At 61.5% G+C, this 22,900-nt stretch overlaps 4 protein-coding genes across 6 annotated transcripts; 1 reads left to right on the top strand and 3 right to left on the bottom strand.

Annotated features, from left to right (window-relative positions):
* Positions 1-74: 74 nt before the first annotated feature.
* On the bottom strand, positions 75-7,008 carry SLC25A10 (solute carrier family 25 member 10). The gene is made up of 11 exons (XM_017837726.1): positions 6,874-7,008; positions 3,873-3,992; positions 3,625-3,739; positions 3,497-3,545; positions 3,140-3,181; positions 2,815-2,858; positions 2,249-2,319; positions 2,052-2,144; positions 1,734-1,811; positions 1,569-1,625; positions 75-1,099 (listed from the first exon to the last, which is right to left on the bottom strand). The coding sequence occupies exons 1-11, from the start codon at positions 6,961-6,963 to the stop codon at positions 998-1,000; spliced, it is 861 nt and encodes a 286-aa protein (XP_017693215.1). The 5' UTR covers positions 6,964-7,008; the 3' UTR covers positions 75-997.
* Positions 7,009-7,900: 892 nt separating this feature from the next.
* MRPL12 (mitochondrial ribosomal protein L12) lies at positions 7,901-11,560 on the bottom strand. The gene is made up of 4 exons (XM_017837639.1): positions 11,123-11,560; positions 10,948-11,028; positions 10,712-10,843; positions 7,901-8,196 (listed from the first exon to the last, which is right to left on the bottom strand). Exons 1-4 carry the CDS (start codon positions 11,558-11,560, stop codon positions 8,080-8,082), a joined length of 768 nt encoding a protein of 255 aa, XP_017693128.1. The 3' UTR covers positions 7,901-8,079.
* A 266-nt stretch (positions 11,561-11,826) lies between these two features.
* On the bottom strand, positions 11,827-21,065 carry HGS (hepatocyte growth factor-regulated tyrosine kinase substrate). 2 transcript variants are annotated; one of them, XM_017837722.1, is made up of 21 exons: positions 20,961-21,065; positions 20,532-20,616; positions 20,076-20,151; positions 19,553-19,645; positions 17,569-17,692; positions 16,621-16,673; positions 16,096-16,164; positions 15,761-15,885; positions 15,446-15,524; positions 15,260-15,358; positions 14,957-15,052; positions 14,589-14,627; positions 14,362-14,505; positions 14,013-14,226; positions 13,664-13,836; positions 13,384-13,524; positions 13,128-13,305; positions 12,918-13,051; positions 12,555-12,671; positions 12,296-12,391; positions 11,827-12,188 (listed from the first exon to the last, which is right to left on the bottom strand). In XM_017837722.1, the coding sequence occupies exons 1-21, from the start codon at positions 20,995-20,997 to the stop codon at positions 12,084-12,086; spliced, it is 2,277 nt and encodes a 758-aa protein (XP_017693211.1). In that variant the 5' UTR covers positions 20,998-21,065; the 3' UTR covers positions 11,827-12,083. The 2 variants fall into 2 exon arrangements, with proteins under 2 accessions (XP_017693211.1, XP_017693212.1); XM_017837723.1 differs by having other exon boundaries at positions 14,013-14,223.
* Positions 21,066-21,118: 53 nt separating this feature from the next.
* ARL16 (ADP ribosylation factor like GTPase 16) lies at positions 21,119-22,272 on the top strand. Of its 2 annotated transcripts, none has more exons than XM_017837677.1 (4): positions 21,119-21,357; positions 21,437-21,550; positions 21,693-21,778; positions 21,932-22,272. In XM_017837677.1, exons 2-4 carry the CDS (start codon positions 21,503-21,505, stop codon positions 22,101-22,103), a joined length of 306 nt encoding a protein of 101 aa, XP_017693166.1. In that variant the 5' UTR covers positions 21,119-21,357; positions 21,437-21,502; the 3' UTR covers positions 22,104-22,272. The 2 variants fall into 2 exon arrangements, with proteins under 2 accessions (XP_017693166.1, XP_017693165.1); XM_017837676.1 differs by having other exon boundaries at positions 21,127-21,357; positions 21,663-21,778.
* Positions 22,273-22,900: the final 628 nt, after the last annotated feature.

Genomic DNA, 22,900 nt, shown 5'->3' with positions numbered 1-22,900 from the left:
CTCAGCTCGCAGCCCAAGCCCTTGGCAGCAGAAAGGGGGTGCAGCATCCCCCCTTCAAAAGCAGGACAGCAGGACCTGTCCACGTTCACCTTTATTATACATTAAGGTCATGGATATTCCAGTTCTTTGATCCCTCAGGGCCAGCACACACAGAGGTGCACACGGTGGAGGGGCTGGTGCCCGCAGCCCCTGCACACAGGGTGGTGCAGGGCCAGGGGGCTGCTCAGCCCTGGGGCAAGTGAAGCTGCAGAGCAGCATGGGGGGGACGCCCCCACAGAGGCTGGGTCTGACGAGGGCACACTGTGAGTGAGCGAGTACTGGGTCCTCGAGCAGGCATTGCTGGGCCCTGCCAGAGCTGGGGCTGGCTGGGGTGCATTCCCCGCCCTCATTGGTATGAGGCACAATCCCTGAAGAGCCCAGCGGCTGGCAGCGCTGGGGAGTTTTGGCCAAGCAGAAGCAGGGTGTGGGAGGTCAAGAGCAGGGCAGGGGGTCCAGGCTGAGCTGACGTTGGGGAGCATGGGGGCCAGAGGCACTGAGGGAGGACAGGGCCTCACCCCCACTGCCCTGAGCCCAAGCCCCACAGCCGCAGGGGCACCAGCCCCCTCAGCCCCATGTGTTCTGCAATGAGGTACAGAGCCAGGCAGCCAATCCCACTCCTCCCCGGGACAGCACAGTCCTGTTCCCGGTGCACGTGAGGGACAGGGCTGAAGGGGGCAAGGCCAGAACTCAAGGCCAGAAGTAGGGCAATAGGAAGACAGCAAAAAACCCCCGCAAGAAACCCAAAACCAGTAGTGCAGAGGTAATGGAGATACTGAGAATGGGGGTGAGAGGAGAGGGGAGTCTGGAGGGTTGGCCACAGGTGCTGGCAAGGCACAGAAATGGGGCCAAAAGGAGGGAGAATGGTGCTGGCCCCAGAGAGCAGAGAGAGGTTCTGGGATCTTGAGGGTGACCCACATGCTCATCCCTCTGGGGTGAGGCAGGGTCCCATCCCTCTAACTCAGGTGGTCACTTTGATCCCAAAATATTTGCGCAGCTGCTCCAGGAAGAGAAAGGTGAGAACAGTCTGAGGAACGAGCCGGACAGCAGCAGGAACAAAGCCCTGGAAGGGGATAGCAAGAAGGGGGAGAGTCAGTGTGTGCCTGGCCCTGGTGCTCCCGGCAGTGGCACGAGTGGGCAGGCATGGGGCAGTGCTGGGTGGGCACACAACGCGGGCTGCAGAGCAGGGACTGCTGCACCGCGGCCACCACAGGGCACACAGGTCTCAGCATCACATGCCAGCCCATCTGCTCTACACATGGGTGCTGGCACCTGCCCTCCATTTGGGAGCCTGATGGGTGCAACAGCGCCATGGCTGCAGTGCCTGAGCCCAGGCTCAGTCCTGGCGAGGCCAGGGCTTGTGTTACCCTGGGGCCAAGCCCAGGCCAGGTGGATGAAGGCCTTATGCGGGAAGCAGCCAAGCCACCACAGCAGAGCCTGGAAGGCCCTTGTCCCAGGACTGTTCTGGATGGCAACCTCTACTCCCAGCTGGGCCCAGCCTGTCCCACCCCACACACCCCCAGCTAACATACCTTGTAGAAGGCGAGGGGTCCGAGCTTGGCAGTTTCCATGGCACAGTGGACAACACCCTGGGGCGAGAGGGTGAGAGATGAGGTGGGAGGGGCTGGGAAGCAGAGGCCCCGTGTGTAGAGAGGGGAGGATGGGCAGCAGTGAGGTGGGCAAGGTGGGTGACTCACCTGGTACTCCCCGTGGGAGTTCATGAGGCGGGTCTTGAGCACATCCAGGGGCTGGCACAGGAATGTGGCACACCCGCCCTGCAGAGAGTCATCGGGGAATCAGAAGACCCTGGTGCCACTGACTGCTGCAGTCATTGGAGAGACCCAGAGCCATGTCTGGGCCCAACACCAGGCCAGGAGCCTCCCAGAGCCACTGTGCCCAGCCCTGCTCAGTCCAAGCCCAGAGTGGTGGCTCTGGCAGCCCCAGCCTGGCACCCTGAGCCTCGCTGTAAGCAAACCAAGCCCCGGCCCTGCCCCCCCAGCCCCAGCTCTGCTCACGGCAATGAAGCTGGACAGGAAATGAGTGACAATGTTGTCTGACAGCAACCCAGTGGCGAGAACCAGCTGTTTGGCCTGGTCATAACAGGAGAGCTGCAAAGACACTGTGAATCAGTGACATGTTCCCCTTTCTCACCACACTAGGGACCACCCCAGTCCCTACACCAGGCACCTACTGCCCAGAAGAGCTGTCCTACCTGCCCAATGGTGACGAGGGCCCCACGGAAGGATGCCACAGTAGCTCCTGAAAAGAGTTTCTTCAGGCCCTCTGTGGACAGACAGATGGGGATCAGCATAGTCCTGGGCCATCACTCACACCCCATTCCACCTGGAGCCTTCTTCCCTGCCCAGGCTACGTCCCAAACTCCTTGCACAGCCCTCCTTAAAACACACCATAGCAAATAGGATGCAGGATAGGGGAGTCCTTCAAAATGGCCCAACCTCCTCCCTGCCTCTGCTCATCCCCTGTCCCACCTGCTCCACCCTCCTGCGCTTTTCCATCACACTCCTGGCAGGTTTCCCTTTCCCACCGAGTATGGGCAGGCTGCCAGGCCCTGCCAGACCCGGCCCAGCCCCTGCCCCAGCCAGACAGTGTGGTGGTGCCAGGCCCTGCATGCCCCTGGGGCTCCCCAGCCCCAAGGGCATCCCCCAGACCCTCTCCCTGCCCTGGCTGAGCGAAATCCCCAGGTCAGCCTTGCCCTGGCTCCCTAGTGCCTGTGAGGACACCGGAACGGGCCCACCCACCCGGCTGGCACGGCCTCACCTTCCCGGAGGACACGGTACATGCCGTCCAGGGCATGGGAATAGCTGGAAGGAGCGAGAGGGGAAGGGGTCAGGAGCTGAGGCTCCCCAGCACGGCGGCAGCCCCGCCGCTCTCCGCGGGCACCGGTGGCTCCCGGAGCGGCGGCCCCGGCCCAGATCCCGCCGCTCCCGGTGCCGGTGCGGTGCTGCCACCCCGCGGCCACGGGACCCCCGGCCCCGGGAGCGCCGGTCCCTTCCGACCACCTCCCCGCTGTCCCAGCCCTCACGGCTCCTCAACTCCCCAGCCCTCTGCCTCACGCCCCTCCCCGCCTCAGTCCCCCACTCACTTGCGCCGCTGAGCCGGCGGCTGCTTCACGTCGTTCTGCATCCTGGAAGGCAGAGCACCGCAGGTGAGGGGGGGCCGGTGGCCGACTGTCCCCCCCAGCACCAGGGACTCCTGCCCAGGGCAGTGGGATTGTGTTGCCCGTTTGCAAATGGACAAGAACGCTGCCTCCAGCCCCACTCCCCCCAAGGGGCTGTCACCGAACAGCAGAACAGCTCCAGTCATCCTGAGCACAGAGCTCCTGGGCCACTGACCACTGGGCAGGCTCGCCAGGAGAGATGACAGGAGCACCCAGCACTTCCCACCATTCCAACTGCTGTTGTGCACAGGCCACAACCCCTGTCATACAGACAGAACTGACCTGACGTTCACCATATCAGCTGGGGTCCCCACGAACCCACCAGTGAAACCTGTGGCAAAAGAAGAGCTGGGTCAGGGGAGTGTCCAGCCTGAGTGAGCTAGGGCTGAAAGCCCCATTGCCTGGCTCACCTCCTGCTGCAGCCATCAGCACTTTCTGGTAGAAGGGGGGAGGCCCCTGGCTGCCCTGGCCCAGGTGTTTCTTTGCGGTCTCATAAATGCCAAAGCGAGTCAAGGAATATGTCATCTGGAGGAGAGGGAAATGAGCGGCTGTGCCCCTGGTGCAGGGCAGCCCGTCAGCTCCTGGGGCTCTGCAGCACAGCAGGGGCTCTGTGCTGGCCTCGGGGGCCCAGGGGCCAGCAGGGCACGGTGGCACTCACCTGCCGGCACAGCGAGGCGCTGAGCCCATTGTAGAGAGCAAAGAAGCCATCGGTGCGGATCACATGCATCGCCATCCCCATCATCCGCATCTTCACCTCCTGCTGTGTCTGCAGGTGGACCTGGGGCAGAACGCAGCAGTGTCAGCTCAGCGCTGGGCTAGGCAGGGACGGGAGTGCACCAGGCACCAGAGTGGGCACGAACGCGAGCACGTGTCAGGCTAACGCGTCAGCATCGCCCAGCAGCCAACAGCAACAGCTCCAGGCTCCCCACACCTGAAAAGGACTTGGAGACTGGCCCAGCCCAGCACCAGAGGGCTGGAGGCAGTGAGGGAAGGGGAGTGCCCAGGTACCCGCCCACAGCCCTTCCCAGGCCCTGCCCTCAACATTAAGCTCCAAGGTGAGGGGTGGCGCCTGCTCCTCCCGGAAGGACCCTGGCCCACCTCAGGGTGGGGCGGTCCAGCAGCACCTGAGCGAGTGAGTGCCCAGTATGGGTTTGCTCAGAGGGACGCAGTCGGGTCAGTGAAGTCACAGCCACGCAGGGCAGGGCGTCAGGCCTCCGGAGCCACTTCCCCTCCTCCCCAGCGCAGGAATCACAGAGGCAGGAAGAGAACCCACAGCCAGCCAGATGCTCTCCTTCCCTCCTGCAGCAGCCCAACACTTCCCACCATCACCAGGGGCAACGCATGGCAGCGGGAGTCATGGGGGGCCGGCCTGGACGCACGGGAGCTGTGTCAGCTGGTGCTGGAGCATGCTCTGAGTGCTGCAAAGACCACATGTAGGTCAAAGGCCCCAGGAGATAAGGAGAGCAAAGAGCTGCTGTCGGGGGACCAGGCCTGGCTCCTGTTCCAGAAGCCCCGGCACAGCTGGGCCGTGAGACACACCACAGGATGCTGGGAACAGCCGCTGTCTCCCACGTGGGGCATCAGCAGGGGTGCAGGAGCCTGCCTTCAATGCTGGCAGGTGGATTTTGGATGCCAGGGATCACAGCTTGTGTCAGGGACCAGTGTCGGGCAGCCAGCTGCAGGCAGCCTGGGGCAGAGGAAACGAGCAGGCAGGTCAGGCAGAGCCATGCTGGGATGTGCTCCGCTGCCTGCGGTCCCAGGGCTGCAGGAAGGGCAGGCAGGCGGGCAGGGGAGGGACTGGCCAGGCCGTGGTCACTGTCACACAGCCAGCAACCTGTGGGTGGCTGGTGGCTGCAGAGAGCCGGCCTAAGGGCACAAGCACTGTCCAGGCTGGCTAGCTGGGGCCAAGGTCCAGAGGGGCAGTGAAGTGCCCTTCGTACTCTGCCCTGCTGGATCCTGAGGCCTCCTGTGCCTCACCAGGCCTGGTGCCAGCCCCTGCTGGGGAGCTCTCGGTCCATGATCAATATTCAGATGTGAACCCTCTGGCAAAACCTAGCAGCAGGCTAGACTGCTCACAGCCCTGTGCACTCAGGGGCTGCACATCTGCAGGGGACAGCAAGGGGACATGGCCCAAATGTCACACCCGTCACGCTGGCTCAGAGACAGACTGAGAGGCATGTATCAGTCAAATTCCCTTTCTTAGCGCCTTGCCAGGGCATCCCACACGAGCTCCCATGGGCTGGCAGCCACCTCCGCTGGGCAGACAGGGCACAGCAACAGGCTGAACACCGGGGAGGCGGCACTCCCTTGCCAGGACTGACTGCTCTCCTGTGCCTGTGCCCAGTACATCTTCCCCTTCCTCCATGCCGTGGGGTGGGAAGGGGCTGTCTGTCCCAGCCTCACCCATGGGCACAGCCCTGGGCAGGGCAGGCCCTGGCCTGGGCTGGCTCTCCCGCTCCCCCTCCGCAGCCTGCCCGGCTGCCAGGCTCATCGCCGCTTGGCTGGCACACAAGGCTCGAGGCAGCGCTGGCACTCGCCCCGTCCGTGGGTGCTGGCAGCGCAGGGCTGCGCGCGGCGCCCTTTGTGCGGCAGTGGGGATGCCAGGTCATCCGCGGCGCCTAGGTGACATCTTGGCCAGAGGGCCCAGAGCCCAGTGGGACAGTGTCCAACACCGCCAGCCCTGGAGTTACTGCCGTGCCCGGGCAGGGGAGGCCAAGGCGTCCTCCACAGCCCCCAGGGCAGACACTCTGAGTTCCCCAGACCCCTCAGCCCCACACATCCGCCCCTTCCCCTGGGCTGGGTCTGTGACCCCTCAGCTGCATCCCCGGGCCCCAGCGCCGGCTCCCTCCTCCCTGAGCCCAGGGCCATGTACCCGCACAGCCTCAAATCGGAAATCAGCCCCTCAGAACCAGCCCCCGGCAGCTGCTTCCCTGGTGCTCTGCAGCTGTTCTCCGGCCCCGCAGTCACTCTGGGACCCTCGCTCCCACCCAGGTCCCTCACAGCCCGTCCCGCTGCTGCTCCAGGACCCTCAGACCTGCTCCTCGTCCCCTCACAGCCTCTCCAGGACCTTCATAGCCACTCTCAGCCCACTCAGAGCCACCTCCCCTCCCCTGGTAGCCGTCTCCTGGTCCCTCACCCACTCCGGGACCCTCAGACTCGCTCCGCAGGTCCCCAGAATGGCTCCCTATCCCCTCGCAACCTCTCATGGACCCTCACAGCCACTTCCAGCCGCCCAGAGCCACCCCCTGACCCCTCACAGCCGCCCTGGAGCCCCCAGACCTGCTCTCCGTCCCCTCACAGCTGCCCCCCGTCCCGCAGCCCGGTCCCTCAGAGCCGCTCCGGGACCCTCAGACCCGCTCCCCGTCCCACCGCAACCTCTCCGGGATCCCCATAGCCACTCCCAACTCACCCTAACCCCTTCCCCAACCCCTTCCAGCCGCTCCGGGACCCTCAGAACCACTACCAGCCCCGATAACCGTTCCCCCAACCCCTCCCCGCCGCACTAACCGCCTCCCCATCCCCTCACAGCACCCCCCACACCGCCGCAGCCATTCACAGCCGCTCCGCGCTCCTCAAACCCCCTCAAACCCGCTCCCTATCCCCCTAAACCGCCTCCCACACGCCGTCAGAGCCGCCCCCCCGGCGTGTCCCCCCCTCACCTTCAGCAGGTCCAAGGGGTGGGTGCAGCAGGCGGCCCCGGACGACGCAAGGCCGCCGAAGTACCAGCGCGAAACGCGCTGCTCCGCCATGGGAGCCGCTTCTGCCACAAACCACGCCCCCTTCCGTTAAGCCACGCCCCCTTCCGTTAAACCACGCCCCCTTCCGTTAAGCCACGCCTCCTCCCGGTACCGGAGGGGGGGCGGGCCCGGCCGTCGCATCCCCCGGCCCGGTACCGGCGCGCACCCCCCCAGCCTCGCGGGCGGGGGCTGCCGCGGCAACCCCAGGCTCCAGAATCATCCTTCCCCGGCCACGCGCACCTCCACAGCCCGCGGAAGTGGTTTCTTCCCGTTAATAATTAACGGGGATTAACTAACGGGGAGGTGAAGGTATCTGCAAAAAAGCGGCGTGAAGAGGCAGGGGATGCGCGGGTACAAACAGCAGCGTTACCAGTGCACACATACAGAGTGCGGGGATAATCAGCAGCTCCAGAGTACTCATTCCCACCCTGCCCACATCTCCACAGCCTATGGAAGTGGGTTCTTCCCGTGCTAACGGGGCGGTGAGACCATCAGCAAAAGGCAGCGTTAAGAGGGGGCGATGCCATGAGGAGGGGGGTGATGTGCTGGCACAAACTTCAGAACCTGAAGGGAGCCTACAAGAAAGATGGAGAGAGACTATTTAGGAGAGCCTTGACAGGACAAGAGGGAACAGCTTCACACTGAGAGAGTAGGTTTAGGTTAGATAATAAGAAGAAATTCTTCCCTCTGAGGGTGGTGAGGCCCTGGCACAGGTTACCCAGAGAAACTGTGGCTGCCCCATCCCTGGAAGTGTCCAAGGCCAGGTTGGATGGGGATTGGAGCAACCTGGGCTAGCGGAAGGTGTCCCAGCTCCTGGCAGGGGTTGGGATGAGATGATCTTTAAGGTCGCTTCCAACTTGAACCATTCCATGATTCTATGAAACAGCGACGTTACCAGTGTGCACATATGGAGCATGGGGATAATCAGAGCTGATTTGAGAGAGATGAACCATTTTACATGTTTTTTTTTATATTTATAAGGTAGAGTTCATGGTGATAGTGGAAGGAGGCAGCAGCTCTGCCAAACCACAGTGTTTTTTGGGAGAGCACTCCCACCGCGCCATACGCTTGGAAAGGTCCAGGCTCAGCTTGGGCAGCAGCCGTTGTGCCAGTCCCTCTGGGGTGAGACTACTCCAGAACAACAGTCCCTCCTGCTGCCTCCAGCGCCGCTTTGATCTTCTCTGCTTCCTCCTTGGAGGCGTTTGCCTTGATCTCCTGCGGAAGGGACTCCACCAGCTTCTTTGCCTGTGGGAGGGACAAAGTACGAGGCTCATAAAGTGCCTTTCACTAACCAGATTATCGGATTTAGAGCCATGAGCCTGACCTCTGCTTAAGATGACCAGGGAAACTCACCGACCAGTACAAACCCCAAGACTTTCACTTGAACTATGGCACATCCCACCGGAAGGTGGCTAAACCTGACCGTGGGCAGCAGTATATCCACTGGGAAACCTTTTCCAGCGATTCGCTGCTCATAAATTCCTCCCAGCATGGGCGTGGTGCTCCCAGATGTGCACCTCTGGCCTGTGCAGGAGTGGGTGCAGGCAGAGGCCCATGTAGTGACCTACTAAGGCAGTGGCTGCCTGGCACTGGGCCGGCCCTGCTCAGTGTCTGTGTTTTGGTTCACATACTTGTGCCAGCAGGAGGGGAGGCCGGTGCAGGGTTTGGACACAGCTACATCGGGTAAAACAGAGCTTCAGCACAGACTATACTTGGAACACATTGTTTTGACATTTTAGGGGCTTTCTAAGCAAAACTACTGGTACTAAGCAGCAGTGCAATACTTAAGGCAAGCTGAAAAGCTGCTGAGCTGATTTAAGGAACTTACAACAGTGCTGCCGTAGGGAGGGAAGGGAGCCTGGGTGGACAAGCCCCTGCTGTGGTCAGACCCTCCTGTTCTTACACCCAGCACCAGTGAAGCTATTTGGCTCCTTGAAACAAATCCCAGCTGGTTCCCAGGTGAGAAGCCACAGCTCTCTGCTGTGGCTTGGTGCAGCTTTAGTGCCCACCGGACTGGCTGCTGCTGGCAAAAAGGTTTTGTCCTTTTGATTCCTGCTGGGTACAGTGACAACATATCTGTGGTGGCAGAAAATGCTTTTTTTTTTGCTGGGGTGAGCAGGCACAGCCAGTGCTCGGCAGGGCAGGAATGCCTTCACTCACCAGGACAGGGTTCAGACAGGAGCCTGTTCCAGCTTGCTCCATGAGAACAGGCAACACAACCCAGGTTATTCATTTCAGAACCCTGCTCACCAAGGCATGACTCCATTCTAAAGCAGCCCTGGTCAAGGGAAGCAGCTGTTCCTGGCGCCTGGCGGGAAGAAGAGCAAGGCCCGAGCCAAGCAGGATCCACACAGCAGCAGTCACGGGGCAGAGGCAGCACATTCCCACCCCAGTCAGACCCGGGACTGGCAGTGACACAGGGTCAGTGTCTGCTGGGAGGCTCTCAATGAGCTTCCTGAACCGAGGATGCCCTCAGTCCAGTGTGCGCTGATCACACACCTGTCTCATCACGCAGTTGTTGCCGCAGGACTGACCTGTTTGGGTCCCACCAGCACTCAAAGTCCTCACTTGCCATGCTCTCCTCCAAACCATCAGGCCACAAAGAGATCCCCTGCAAACCTCATTAAAACACCTCCACTGGATGGCCATGAAATTTACAACAAAAGTGCATCAACTCTACTTTGAACACAACTTCTGCAGGCAGAAGCCCTGTCAGCAGCCAGTTGTTTTGTGTGTGTGTTTTAAGCAAAGGGCCAGGCCGAGTACATCACACTGGAGTTTGCCTGCAATAGCCGGCACCTACAAACAGCTCGTCCGACAGGTGCCACGTGCTACCCCGAGCTCATTTAGCATCAGCTCTCCAGTTAATTATCTGCTGATTGCATCCATTACAGGGTTTGCTATTTTCATGTTTGCTTCGGACCAATAATAGATGAACAATTTCCAGAGGAACCAGGCTGACAGTCAGGTAATTATCCCACTGGGGCAGCCAAACTTGCACCTGTGCCACCGAGCTTCTCTGTTGGCTTTGCAACAGGAACAGGTCAGAAGATTATCTGCAAACCTTTCTGCTATTCCAGAATACAATAAGAGCAGACTCTGCAATACTCAACGCTGCAGTTGGATAAATGGAAAGTGCTACTATTAACCCCAAGATATGGTAGCATCACCCAGTGGAGAACTGCAGCGTGTTAAATACTTTGCCAGTAGCAGCTTCATCACCCAACCTGCTGAGCCCACACCCTGGCTCAAGGGCATGAGCTCAGATGCTGCCCAGGGCTGGAAGAGGCCTGGTCTCCTCCCAGGAAAGAGGAAGAAGCATCACCTACAAAAAGAAGAGCCCTGAAAAGACCTGGAAGCCTGGATTGAAAGATGTGTGAATTAGAAAAACTCATCTAAATTCAGAAACACATTGGTTTTGGGAAAGGCAAGCCAAACCGAGGTGTAGTGAGGGACTCCTGAGCTCTGCAGGAAAGCTCACAGCAGCTCTCAGGTTTGGAGAAGCTTAGATTGGCATGAAGGACTTTGAGGTCTTTGCTCTGGGTCTCCTCCTTCACCCTCCCACTTCTGCCAGGGGAAAATGCCAAAGACACAACCAAATCTTGCTCCCCACTTTGTCCATGCCTCTGCACTGAGGCTCACACAGGCAGACTGTGCTCCCTGCACACGCAAATACAGGCTCCCTTCGGACAGAGAGCCGACTGCTGGACCCACGTGGGCTGGGGGTGACACACCGGAGCCTGGGACAGCCCCTGCTCACCTGCACGAGGTTCACTCCTGGCACGAAGTTCTTCACCTCCTTGATCAGCTTCACCTTGTCAGCGGGTTTCAGCTCTGTCAGCCGAACGGTGAAATGTGTTTTCTCTTTCTTGAGCGGGACCTCCTCCTCCTCCTGGAAGCATCAGGCGCGCGGTGAAGCCCCGCGGCCAAGCCCACCAGCCCCGCCCGCCGCCCGCCCGTGGGGCCCCGGGGCCTCACTCCCGCCCCTCTCGGTACCTGTGGAGCCGCCTGGGCGGGCAGGGCGGACACGGCGGCCGCCGCGGGCATCACCCCCACGTCCGGGATCTTCAGCGTCTCCTGCGGGAAGAGCAGCGGCACCGGCGGCCGGTCAGGCGGCGCACGCGGCCGGGCCGGGAGGAGCCGGGTGGAGCCGGGCCGCCCCCACACCCACCTTGAGCAGCGCGTTGAGATCGGCCACCTCCAGCAACGTGAGCCCCGCGATGTCCCGCACCAGCTGCCGCACCTTGGGCGAGTACTCCTTGGCGGCCGTGTCCAGCGGCGCCCCGGCCAGCGCCTCCGAGCGCCGCGCGGGGCCGGTGCCGAGCGCCCGCAGCCCGGCGGTGTCGGGCGGGGCGCGGGGTGCGGGGCGCGGCGGGCGCGGCAGGCGCGGCGGCAGCAGCGCCCGGCGGGCGGCGGGGAGCGCGGCGGGGAGCACCGCGGGCAGCATGGCGGCCCCGAGGACACCGAGCGCTCCGCCCCGCGCTCCCGGCGGGCCCCGCGCCGCGCCGCCGCTCCGGACGGGCTGGGCGGTGCTCGGCACCGAGACACGGCCGAGAGGGGCGGAGCGAAGCAATTTGCCCTGGGAAGTGTAGGCAAAGTCCGGTAGCATCGCCCCCCAACCCAGCACACGAGGCCGCAGCTCGTTCCAACGCTTTATTGTCACCGTTCGCGCTCGGTCTCCCCCGCGAGGGGCGGGGACGGGACGGGCCCGGCCCGGCGAGGGGCCCCGGGCCCGGGAGGGCACTGCGGGGAGCGGGACTCAGCGGGGACAGGGCGAAGCTGGCGCCGAGGACCGGGCAGGGCTAAAGCGCTGCTCCTTCGGGGCCCGCGGCCACAAGCCCCGGGGCAACGGCAGGGACCGGACGAGCTCCTGCCCGGCCCCAGGGGCCGCCGGCTGGCAGGGAGGAGTGGGGGGTGGGTGGGTGAGCCGGGGGCAGCAGCCCCGGGCAGTCGAGGGCAGGGGGCTGTGCCCCTGCCGCTTGGTCCCCAGAGCCTGCGATGGGAGCCTGCGGCACCACTGCCCCCGGACATGGGGCCAGGGGACAGGAGGAGCAGTCGAAGTACAGAGTGATTCTGGATGAAGAGTAGTGTTACACAGGACCCCCAGGGTCCCCCATGCCCTGTGGCCTTGATCAGTCAAATGAGATGAGCTGGGCCTCTCCGCTGCCCGGGGGCTGCTGCCCGGGGGCTGGCGCCGGTGGAGGCTGCTGCTGGGGGGGCCCCCCGGCTGGGGCCACCTGGAACAGACAAAGTGGTTTCATTAGCATGTGGCTTCATCAGCACACATGCCCCACTGGGTCCTGACCCCCATGGGGCCCTGACCCCCTGGGCTGGTGGCACTTACCTGTTGGTAGAGGGGCTGTTGCCCAGGTATGTAGGACTGCTGGGCTGGAAGGCTGCTCAGAGCTGCATCCTGGCCCGGGAGGGCAGACATGAGACCCTGTGGGAGCGAGGGGGTGGGTGTCAGAGGGGCCAAGGGACACGCAGCACCCGTGGGGCAGTGGTGACAGACCCCAGCCTCTGCCAGGCCTCCTCCAGGACGACTCCATAGGCTGGAGCCCACCCACACCTCATCCCCCCATGCCCAAGTGGGGAACACTCACCTGCATGCCGTAGGGCTGGTAGCCCATGGAGACGGACTGGCTGCCCATGTAGCCCATGGCACCCGACTGGGGGGCCTGGGAGATGGCCGGGATGCTCTGCGACTGCGAGGCCGCGCTCTGTGGGGAGAGCCTGGTGAGAGGCGGCGCAGGCAGCGATGGCTCACAGCTCCAGCCAAGACCCCAGAGCCTGGAACTGGCTCCGACCCCAGCCCACTCCCACAGTGAGAGCAGCAGATCTGGAGGTCTGGGACCAACCAGGCCATCCTTCCTCCTGCTCAGAGAGCCCGTTGATGAGGTGGGGTACATTGCCCCAGGCCCCCAGCCCTCACCTCAGCAGGCCACAGGCTGTGCTGCCTCACTTGCCTGGTAGCCCTGTGTGGGCGTGGGCTGGTAGGACGAGTATGCTGGGGTGGTGGTGGGCGCTGCTGTCCCCTGCTGAGCCCCCTGCCCGCTGCCGGCCCCCGGCTGGTACATGTAGGCATTCACCATGCTGGGATCTGGGCAGAGAGGGCAGAGGTTAGAGCAACCACCTTGGTTCACCCCCACCCCTGTGGGATGAGCTGCCCAACGTACCAGTCCCGGTGACGGGCATGGCAGCGTATGGCCCTGTGCCTCCCTGTGCAGCCTGGTTCATGTACACGCTGTGCATGGGAGAGCCCTCCACAGAGCCAGCTGGGCTGAAGGTGCCAGGGAAGCTGGTGGGCCCAGAAGGCTGGTATATCACCCCGCTGGCTGCCGGCATGGCCTGGAGCTGGTGGGAGAAGGAAAGCCAGCCTTAGGCTGCAGGCCCTGGGACCTGGCAGGAGGGTTCCTGGCCCAGCAGCTGTACCTGGGCATAGGGCAATGAGAAGGCTGGCATCTGGGCTCTCATCTGGATGGTCTGCTTCTGCTGCTCCAGGCGCAGCTGCCTCTCCTTTTCCTGCTCCTGCAGTCGCTGGATGGCCAACTGACGCTGCATCTCCAGGTACTCCTGCGGACATGGGACTGTGATAGCTTGGAGCCAGGACACTACAGACCCCCTCCCACTAGGACAGCTGTCCCTGTCAGCCCTGGGCTGATCCATGGCACAGGCAGGCCTGAAATACCCTGGACACGCTTCTCTGCCTTACCTGCTTCTTCTGCCTCATGATCTCCAGCTTCTGGGCCAGCTGGATCTGGCGCTGCCGCTCTGCCTCCTCTGCTGCGCGGCGCAGCTTCTCCTGGTGCTCCTCCCGCAGCGCGTTCAGAGCCCCACGCGCATCCCGGATCTGGGCCAGTTTGTCCTGCAGGCCTTCATAGTACACTGGGGGGGGAAGGGACAGGCTCAGGGACATGGGGACAGAGCATCAGACCACCCCTGCACTCCTCACTAGTCTCTGGAGAGGCTGCGTCACAGGAATGCCAAACGCTGGCACTGGGGAAGCCCCGGCAGCTGCCCGCCCACGCCCAGGGCCAGCAGCTCCCCCAGCTCCCACGCACGCCTGCGCTCGTCCAGCTGGTTGAGCAGCTCCAGCAGCTGCGGGTGCATGTTGTTGATGGACTGGAAAAGGGACAACACGGCGGAGTCATTGGTGATGCTGCGGCCTCGCATGTGGTTGCTCTTCATGCGGTTGACGAACGTGGTGACTGCGTTCTGCAGCGCCTTCAGGAACTGCTCGTGGTTCTCCTCAGACTCGCCATTCTGGTACTGCTGCTGGAAGGAAGGACGGGGCAGCCGATAGCCGTGACCCCCCGGTGCCAAGAGCTGGCAGCCAGCCTGCAGAGCCAAGGAGTCCGGTGCTTCTTGCCCCTTGGCAGGTGCCAGACCCAGGTCCGGGCCCTCTCTTACCTCAACCACCCCGAGTGGGGCGGAGTGGGCTTCCCCAGGCTGCGCAGTCGGCTCTGTCAGAGACAGGGGTGCTGACGGCGTGGGGCTCTTGCGAACCTCCTCTTGTTTCTTCTCCCAGTAGTTGCGGTTCAGGTACCGAGCCAGCTGCCAGGAAGAGAAGGAAGGTGAGCATTGCTGCCTCGTGGAAGCAAGCCTGTGCCACAGACTAACAGGGCTGAGATCCTTACCTCTGGGTCAATGTCCTCAGCCAAGGGAGCAGAGGAATTCTGGGAAGAGACAAACAGGGAAAAGCAGTTCAGAGAAACCAGAGACCCCCCAGGTCCCACACAGATGTCTGGATCGGACCTGGCCATGTACAACCACCAGTGCTGAGCACCAGCAAGAGCCTCAAAGGGGACACACGCTACAGCTCCGGGAAGCAGCAGAGGCACCTAAATGCCACCTAGGAACAGACCTTCTTGCTCAAAACACAGTGAAGAAGCAAGGAGTTGAATGGGGCAACTATTTTCCCTCAGAATGGGATTAAACTGGACACAAGCAGGGCAGACTCGGGCTCGGGAAGTGGCCTTCACGCCCAGGGCTCCCATGGACGTACCACGGGCGGGGAGTAGAGTGTGCTGACCGGGGGAGCCGATGACGTGACAGGGGTGGGCTCAGCCTTAGGGTACATGGAGTAGGTTGTTTTCTGCCTCTGCAAAAGAGAAAATTGCCAACTCAGGGACTGTCCAGACTCCTCCAAACCAACTGCAACACGGCCCATGCTTGGCTCTGCTTTCACCCTCTCATTCCACAGGCCCTGCACCTCGCTCATGCCAGGACATGCCCAGAGATCTGTTATGGCCCAGTACACCTGGGCTGAAGAGCAATGACCCCTCCCAGATCCCAGCAGTGCACAAACCATTCTCTCCTTCTCCTCAGCCTCTGACTGAGACAAGGCAATAGCCAGCTGGAGCTCCTCTTCCTCTTGCAGAGCTGTCTCGTCGCGCTTTGGAGGCAGCTTGAAGTGAAAAGATGAGGAGGTGGTCGGTAATGGGGTCAACAAACAGGTCAGGATCACCAGATCACCTACGGGGCAGCCACTCACCTGGGACTGCTGAGAGAGAGGGCTGGTCAGGTACTCGGGGGGCAGTTCGGACGTGGCAGCAGCTTTGCCCTCAGCCTTCCTGCAGTGAGAGGTGACAGTGTGGACTGAACGCTCCCTCCTCTGCACCAGAGCCCCAGCTCTGCACAATGTTTCAGCGGCAAACCCTGCTCCTGGGAAGGAAGGGGGCCCAGCCCAGCCTGCACAGCCTGGGAAGCACCCTCGCCCTGCTCTGCAGGGAATTGGCTCCACATCATGCTTCCCCCCTCACAGTCCCAGCTCTCGCAAGCAAAGAAACCCACCACGAAGGGTACTGACTTGTTGAGATGCTCATAGCAGGGCTCACAGACTCTCACTTCCTTCTCAATCCCAAACTTGGGGATGGTGGAATACTTGGAGGAGCATTTCCCACAGAAGATCTGCCCGCATGCCCGGCAGTGGTGCTGTGAAGGATGGGAGACATCAGTGTAGCAGCAAGACACTCCTTCTCCATTAGACAACACACTTAGATACTCCCAGCATTTCCCTGCCAGTGGCCAGGGAACACGGTCTGTCCCCAGCACATTTCCACACAGAGAGTCCTGCAGGGAGCTCTGCCAGTCCCAAGGGCTGTGCAGGGCCAAGAATCCCAAAGGGGCAGGAGCAGCACCCACCTTCCGCGTCACAACACCAAACTGCACTCGGCACCTGTGACACTCCTCAGCGTCTACCCAGTCCGGAGCCTGTCAGGGTCAAGGGAAATCACGTAAGGAGGGAGTAGAGCTTTAAGGACAGTGTCTACACTGGGCCTTTCAGGAGCTCCAATGGCTAACAGGGCCCTCGTGCATGGGGGAGAATGGAGGCACTTGCAGCTCAACAGGAAATATTAATCCCCACAAGTTATCCCCTCTTGTGTTCCTTAGAGACTGTGACACTTTCACACTTAGCACAAAGCTCTCTAGGAACGTGTCTGCACAGTGATCACTTCAGCAATGCCTTGCCACGTTCAGCCTGCCAAGATGATGCAAGGCCACCAAGAAAGGGGAATGATGGGACTGACTCCCTGCCCCTGTCAGTTCTCCCAGCAAGGTCTCCAGTCTGCATGAAAGGGAGGAATGCAAGACCTGCAGGTTTCGCAGGGAGAGGATGGGAGGGCAGGTCTGTCCTGCAGTGCCAGCTCCCCCCACCACACAGCTCACCCTCTCAGCAGCGAACATGGCATCGCTCTCCTTGAACTCTGGGAAGACATGACCTGCAGGAGAAGCAGAGTCCCATTGTGAAAGGAATCCTCTGGCACAGGGGGGCCTTGGTGCCTGCAGTCTCATGCTGTAGGTGCCAGGACAAACACCAGATCCAGCTCAGCACCAACTCCTGCCCTGACTGGTACCTTGTTCCGACACACCAGCATCAGCCTCCCCTCAGCCCCACTTCAAGACAATCCCTGATGGTTTCCCTTATGCACTTATAAGGGACATAAGGAACCTCTGGATAAGGCTTCTTATTTCTCAAGACCTTGAACTGAGCATGGGGGGATAAAAAGCCCACTGGGTGGGCAGGTAGGGCTGTGTGACTCTGGCCCTGAATGGCCAGAGTGTGTCAACACCAGCTTGGGGGGACTGGCCCTCCAGGCTCTGCCACTGCCCACAGAGGTTCTGGTGCACAGGAGGCAGAGGCAGCAGCGTGTCCCTGCCCTTGAAGGGGACACTGCTGTCCTGGGATAGGAGGAAAAGCATCACACCAATACTCTGTCAGAAAGGGGGAGCATGGACCCATCCTGGGAGCAGGAATGAAAGCCTGGGAGGAAGGAACTGCCTCAAAGCAAATCCCACCCCAGAGGACACACTGACTTGCTGTCAGTCTCCCCAAGAACATTTGCACCTCCTGCTGTTCAGGTCTTCTCGCCAGCCCTGAACTTCTGGTTGGGCTGGAGGCCCAGAGCAAGGCACCCCTGATCCTGGGACCACGGGGCTGTCCCATCTCTGCAGTGGGATTCAGTCACTGCAAGGGGTTTCTTGGGTATCAGGCACCAAGGAAAAGCTCAGTGCTGCAAGTCCAGATTTTGCTCGCGTCAGGCAGGTCCTGCCAAGGCTCCTGCAGAGCAGAGCTGCTTGGCCAGGTGTCCCCCAACCTGTGCCCACGGTCCTCACCTTCAACCTTCATTATCTGATAGGTGTCCTGCACCACCTTGTACTTGGGCTCATTGCGGAAGGCGTGAGCCCAGGCCTGGATGAGGTACAGGATCTTACTGCGGACACTTGTCTCCACTTGCCTCTGCACAGGAAGGGAGGAGAAAACATCTGAGAAAAAGCGCCTGAAACCCAAAGGATGGTGTGAACCCCCCAAAGAGAAGCCAGAAATACCAGTCAGGAAAGAGAGACTTTAGAGTACTCATGAGAAACAAGAGCTGTCAGAAACCCACAGTGAGGATGATGCACAACACAAATGACAGACCCCTTCGGCTGCCCCACTGCCCCCCTTCGGCAGGAACAACAGAGCAGCACAGACCAACTGAACAGGTCTGTGGCCTTGATACTTTGAGCAAACGCCCAGGGCCAGGCACAGGGGCTCCGGGACCCACAGCAGCCCAGCCCACCCAGCAGCTCCCCTCAAGAGAGCTGCTCATCCCACACTCGGAACACGGCGGGACCTTCAACTGCCCAGAACAGCACAGCCTGCCTCGCCCGGGCACTGACAGTGCTGGGGGTGCCTGGAGGTGTCAGCACCTCCAGCCCAGGAATACTCAAAGCCATCTCAGAATGTGACACAGTGAGGACAGCTGGGGCGCTTGCCCTTTGGAGGCAGGGGCAACTGTATCACACTTTCAGAGGCTGGAAAAAACTTGGCAAGCCTATTCTGAGCTCAGCCAGCCTCGGAGATGCCCTGTCCTCAGCTGCCCAAGTCATTGCATCCACATGACCAGCTGCTCCAGAAATCCCCCAGGAAGCACAGGAGCACTGTCAAGCTCCAATTTCAGCCAAGAGCTCAGTCCACACAGTGTGACTTACTGAGAATTCCTGGAGGTCCAACTACTGGAAGGTTTGGCAAGATCCTGCATTCCACACACGTCACAGCCCTGAACTTCATCAGAACTTGAATTGTTTTACCAGCATTGGGCATTCATGAGCCCCAAAGTTCCAAGTGTGGGAGGAAAATGGGGCAGTTGTGAAACTCCTGAGGTAGGCAAGGACTGAGAGAACCACAAAATCCTTGGATCTGATCTGATCTCCTCAGCTCTTGGAGAGGCTGTGCTACCACACCTGGCTGTCCCACTGAAGTAGTGTTCCCTCCTGGGAGGAGATCCTGCATGGAAACTGAGTCAGCCCTAACAGGAAGGTGACAGGAGAGACACCCTGTTCAGTGTGTGAGGTGACAGGGCTCACACAACTCATCCTGCAAGGATCTGGGTCATCTGGCTGTTTATTTCTGGTGGAAGATAGGAGCTGTAAGGAAGGAACAGCATGATGCTAACAAGCTCTTGTCTGGGCATTGCTGTTCTGAGCTGGGAGCGGGAGACAGGAGTTCTCATTTCCACTTCACTCATGGAATTCTCCAGACCAAGGACACACAGAGCTCCTGCAGGTATCAGACTGGTGGTAGCCTGTGACAAATCTTGTCAGTGCCAGCAACCAGGGTCACATCCTGCAGAACTCCTGAACTATTCCACAGGGTGGTGAAATGGCCACAACACAGAGGAAGCTCCTGTTGGTTTTTCCTTTACTGCTTTACCTGCCTGTGTGTCTCACACTGTTCTGTGGGAGGGAATTCACCTCACCACTGCCCAGGTCCTCAATGCAGGTGCCAGGCCATCACCTGGTTTCCTTAGCTGTCCCAAGCCAAGTGTTGCATCCAGGAGCATTTATCATGGAATGGTCCAGGCCTCTACAACACATTCCTGCCTGTTCACAGCACAGCCAAACCTCTGCTTCCACCACATCTCCTCTTCCCAGAGATCCTCCTTCGCTCCCTACACTCACCCCTTCACACCACATGATAGTTTGCTCTTTTCTGGAGTGCACTCCCAGTTTCCCTTCTGTTCCTTACCCAAAAGGAATGCAGGAGAGGACACACACATTTCCTCCTGCTGCTGGTGCTTTTCCAGAAAAAAAATGATAGAAAAACAAATCGATTTACCTTGAGTATTTCCTTCAGCTCCTCCATGGTCTGTTTATTGGCCACCTCGTCATGAACTGTTTGGCCACAGTTTTTAACCACTGACTCCATGACCTGCAAGGACCAAGAACAACATCAGCCCACGGTTTCCTGCCTCCTCTGCAACCCATGGTGTTGCCAGCGCACTGTACAGGCTGAACACAGGGCACTATTTAAGCAATGAGACACACTGGGGCCGTGTCAATCCATATCCCATGCTGGGAACCAGCTGCCCTTCAGCTCCACAGGAGCCTGGGGGGCCTTTGTTCTCTGGAGACTGACCCCAGGGACAGCGGCCCAAGTCCCAGCTTTGCCTGTTCCAAAGCCAAGACAGACCTAAAGCATAAAGGCCCTGGCCTGATCATCCCAAAACCTCTGTGCCAGAGCCAGGAGGAGGCTGGCTCCATGCTGTGCCCCAGGCAGGGAAGCTGTGCAGCCTGAAGGCAGGACGGCGAGAGGGGACATTCCCCAGGTCCCCGCGGTGCTCCTGGTCTGGTGCTGTTACCTCCAGCGCATACAGGGCCACGTGGGGATTCTTGTCATTCACTTTCTTCTTGATGGCGTTGACGGCGTATTTCGCTCTGGGTACAAAAGAGAGGACACATCCTCAGGGGATCAAGGATCCTAGGGGAGATCCCACCTGCTGCTGCCAACCCGCCAACCCCCCCTCTGACATGAGGGCACAGTTAGCTCAGGGGTACACAATTCCTTGGAGGAAACTGGGAAGGAATAAGCACATTCAAGCTCGAGTTTCCCTGAGGATTTCAGGCCAGGGGTAACCTGTAACCCCTGAGGTCTGGGAAGAATGTCAGCACATTGAGGTGTGCTGTACTGCCCTTCCAAAGCTCCTGTGGAAGGGGACAGACACGTGTGCTCCCACGGGCTGGCAGGTCCAAAACCCCCGAAGGGTCAGACACGAGAGCTGTGCCCACAGCACGTCCGAAAGCCCAGGAGCACTCACTGGGTGTCTCCCTGTCGGATCATGTCGCAGATCTGCAGGATGGATTCCCAGTCCGTCTCCAGCAGGAGCTGGCTCGTGGCCTTATCTGCAAGGAATAAACCCACCGGGATGCCGTGAGCGGCCGCTCCCCGCGGCTCCGCTCCGCCACCGACGTGTCGCGGGAGCGCCCCGGGCGCGGCGCTGTCCCGAGGCTCAGGAATAAACCTCCGATGTCTCCCGGAAGGCACCAGCCCTCTCTCCCCTTTAAGACATCCCGGGGCCCTCGGTAACCTCGGCCCCACCGCTCCCGCTCCTCCCGGAAAGCATCGGGCTGCGGCACCGAGCCCCGGCCCGGGCAGCGCCGTGCCCCGGGCCCGCCCTCTCCGGGGCCGATTGCTGCGGACCCCAGCCCGGGCCCCGCCTCGCCCGCCGAAGGGGCCGCGCCGGTACCGAGGAGCCGCTCGAAGGTGCCGCTGCCGCGCCCCATGGTGTCCTCCCGCCGCCGGCCCGGCCCGACCGCTCCGGCCCGGTCCGTCCCCGCCCCTCCGCGGCCCTTCCGCTTCCGGTTTCCGCCGGGGCGGGGCCGGTTCCGCCGGGGCGGGGCCGCGATGGCCGCGGGTCGGCCCCCGCCCACGGTGCTGCTGCTGGGGGCGGCGGGCGGCGGCAAGAGCCTCTTGGTGCGGCGGCTACGCCATATCCACCGGGCACGGGGGCACCGGGGGGACCGGCGGGGGCGGGGGGGTCCGGGCAGCCCCTTCCCCTCCTCAGCGCGAGTCCTTAACGCGCGGCACAGCTGAGCGCCGAGGAGCCAGCGGGGCTGGGCGAGCCCCCGGCCACGCTGCCCACGGTAGGCAGGGCCCGGCGGGGCCGAGGGGCGGCGGGGGGCGGCGGGCACGGCCGCACCCAGCCCAGCGCCTGTCCCGCAGGTGGGCACCAACCTGACCGACCTGCGGCTGCCGCGGAAGGTGACGGTGCGGGAGCTGGGCGGCTGCATGGGCCCCATCTGGCCCAGCTACTACAGCGAGTGCAGCGCTCTTCTGGTGAGCGGCACCGGCACCCCGTGAGATCTCCCTCCTCCGTGCCCTGCTTTGGCCCGGCGCCCTGGGCTGCCCTCGGCACACCTGCACCCCGCTTTCCCTTCTCCCCCTGCAGTTCGTGGTCGATGCCTCCAACCCCACCCAGGTCTCCTCGTCCTGCATCCAGCTGCTCTCCGTCCTTTCGGCAGCGCCGCTCGCCTCCGTGCCCGTCCTGGTGCTCTTCAACAAGATGTGAGGAGGGGGATCAGCTCGGAGGGTGGGGCTGCCCGGGGGCAGCAGCTGCACTTTGCTGCACTTCCCGGGCTGGAGACCCCCAGGCTGGTGCTGGGCTGGGCAGGGGAGCTGTTGTGGTGGGCTAATGCAGCCCCCCTCTCCCCACTGCAGTGACCTGCCCTGCTACATGTCGCTGCTGGAGATGAAGTCACTGTTCCGCATGCAGGACATCGTGTCCTGTGCCACGCAGCCCATCACGATGCTGGAGACCAGCGCCCGCAACGGGACCGGTCTGGCCGATGTCCTGCAGTGGCTTCGGGCCACCCTTGGAAACCCCCATTGACCCCAACCCTGCCAGGTGCCTGCAGCAGCCCAGGACAATTCTGTCACCAAAGGTGGCCAGGGAGCAGCTGCCTTGTGTGGTGCTGGGAGCAGGGCCTGGAGCAGTGTCACAGGCTGGTGACAGACTGTATCCCCGTGGGACTTCACAGTAAAACTCTGACCAAACTGTCCAGGCTGGTGGCTGCCCTGTGCTTGGGAGGAAACCCCAGGCTTTTGGGGAAGGGATGAGCAGAAGGCTCAGAGGCCAGACCGTGCTGGCACCTCTGGGCACAGGAGGGGTTGCTGCAGTGGGGCTGGGGGCTAGGGCAGCATCTGAGCTGGGCTAAGCAGGGCAGGGGCTGGTAAGGCTGCCCAGGTTGGAGACTGAGTGCATATGGGGCTCCTGCCAGCAGCTCTGGCCCTACAGGCATCGTGCCAGTCCAGCCACTGTGGGGTGACCTGGGGAAAGGTGTGGGAGGACTGGGGAACCTGGGTGGGTGTCAGGAGCTGGGGTAGGCCCACTGACAGGGATGTCTCAGTCAGGGATGTCTCACAAGTTGTAGCAAGTTCCAGCCTGTGGCTGCTCCCCAGCACTCACTTGGGCTCAGAGAATCTCAGAATGGGTCAAGCTGGAAGAGACCACAGAGGGTTGTCTGGTCCAACCTCCATGCTCAAGCAGCGTCATCCCAGAGCACATGGCACAGGATTGCATCCAGATGGTTCTGGAGTATCTCCAGTGAGGGAGACTCCACCAGCTCTCTGGGTAGCCTGTTCTGGTGTGTGGTCACTGCAGAGGAAAGAAGTTCTTTCTCATAGAAT

This window comes from Lepidothrix coronata, unplaced genomic scaffold (assembly GCF_001604755.1).
Source record: "Lepidothrix coronata isolate B3197 unplaced genomic scaffold, Lepidothrix_coronata-1.0 Scaffold308, whole genome shotgun sequence".
NCBI lineage: Eukaryota > Metazoa > Chordata > Aves > Passeriformes > Pipridae > Lepidothrix > Lepidothrix coronata.
The sequence above is the reverse complement of the archived record's forward strand: the minus strand, read 5'-3'. Positions and strand labels throughout refer to the sequence as shown.

What these genes read in the sequence shown, in the direction of transcription:
- SLC25A10 (XM_017837726.1), bottom strand. Translation starts at nt 6,963, where the DNA reads ATGGCGGAGCAGCGCGTTTCGCGCTGGTACTTCGGCGGCCTTGCGTCG. An exon ending in GCGCCTCGCTGTGCCGGCAG is followed by an intron (nt 3,740 to 3,872) that starts GTGAGTGCCACC and finishes CCTCTCCTCCAG; the next exon opens with ATGACATATTCCTTGACTCG. An exon ending in GCTGATATGGTGAACGTCAG is followed by an intron (nt 3,182 to 3,496) that starts GTCAGTTCTGTC and finishes TCTGCCTTCCAG; the next exon opens with GATGCAGAACGACGTGAAGC.
- MRPL12 (XM_017837639.1), bottom strand. Translation starts at nt 11,560, where the DNA reads ATGCTACCGGACTTTGCCTACACTTCCCAGGGCAAATTGCTTCGCTCC. An exon ending in ATCTCAACGCGCTGCTCAAG is followed by an intron (nt 11,029 to 11,122) that starts GTGGGTGTGGGG and finishes CTCTTCCCGCAG; the next exon opens with GAGACGCTGAAGATCCCGGA. An exon ending in CAGGAGTGAACCTCGTGCAG is followed by an intron (nt 8,197 to 10,711) that starts GTGAGCAGGGGC and finishes TCCCTCCCACAG; the next exon opens with GCAAAGAAGCTGGTGGAGTC.
- HGS (XM_017837722.1), bottom strand. Translation starts at nt 20,997, where the DNA reads ATGGGGCGCGGCAGCGGCACCTTCGAGCGGCTCCTCG. An exon ending in TGGCCCTGTATGCGCTGGAG is followed by an intron (nt 19,646 to 20,075) that starts GTAACAGCACCA and finishes TGGTCCTTGCAG; the next exon opens with GTCATGGAGTCAGTGGTTAA. An exon ending in CTGAGGAGAAGGAGAGAATG is followed by an intron (nt 15,053 to 15,259) that starts GTTTGTGCACTG and finishes TCTCTTTTGCAG; the next exon opens with AGGCAGAAAACAACCTACTC.
- ARL16 (XM_017837676.1), top strand. Translation starts at nt 21,503, where the DNA reads ATGGGCCCCATCTGGCCCAGCTACTACAGCGAGTGCAGCGCTCTTCTG. An exon ending in GCGAGTGCAGCGCTCTTCTG is followed by an intron (nt 21,551 to 21,662) that starts GTGAGCGGCACC and finishes CTCCCCCTGCAG; the next exon opens with TTCGTGGTCGATGCCTCCAA. An exon ending in CTGGTGCTCTTCAACAAGAT is followed by an intron (nt 21,779 to 21,931) that starts GTGAGGAGGGGG and finishes TCCCCACTGCAG; the next exon opens with TGACCTGCCCTGCTACATGT.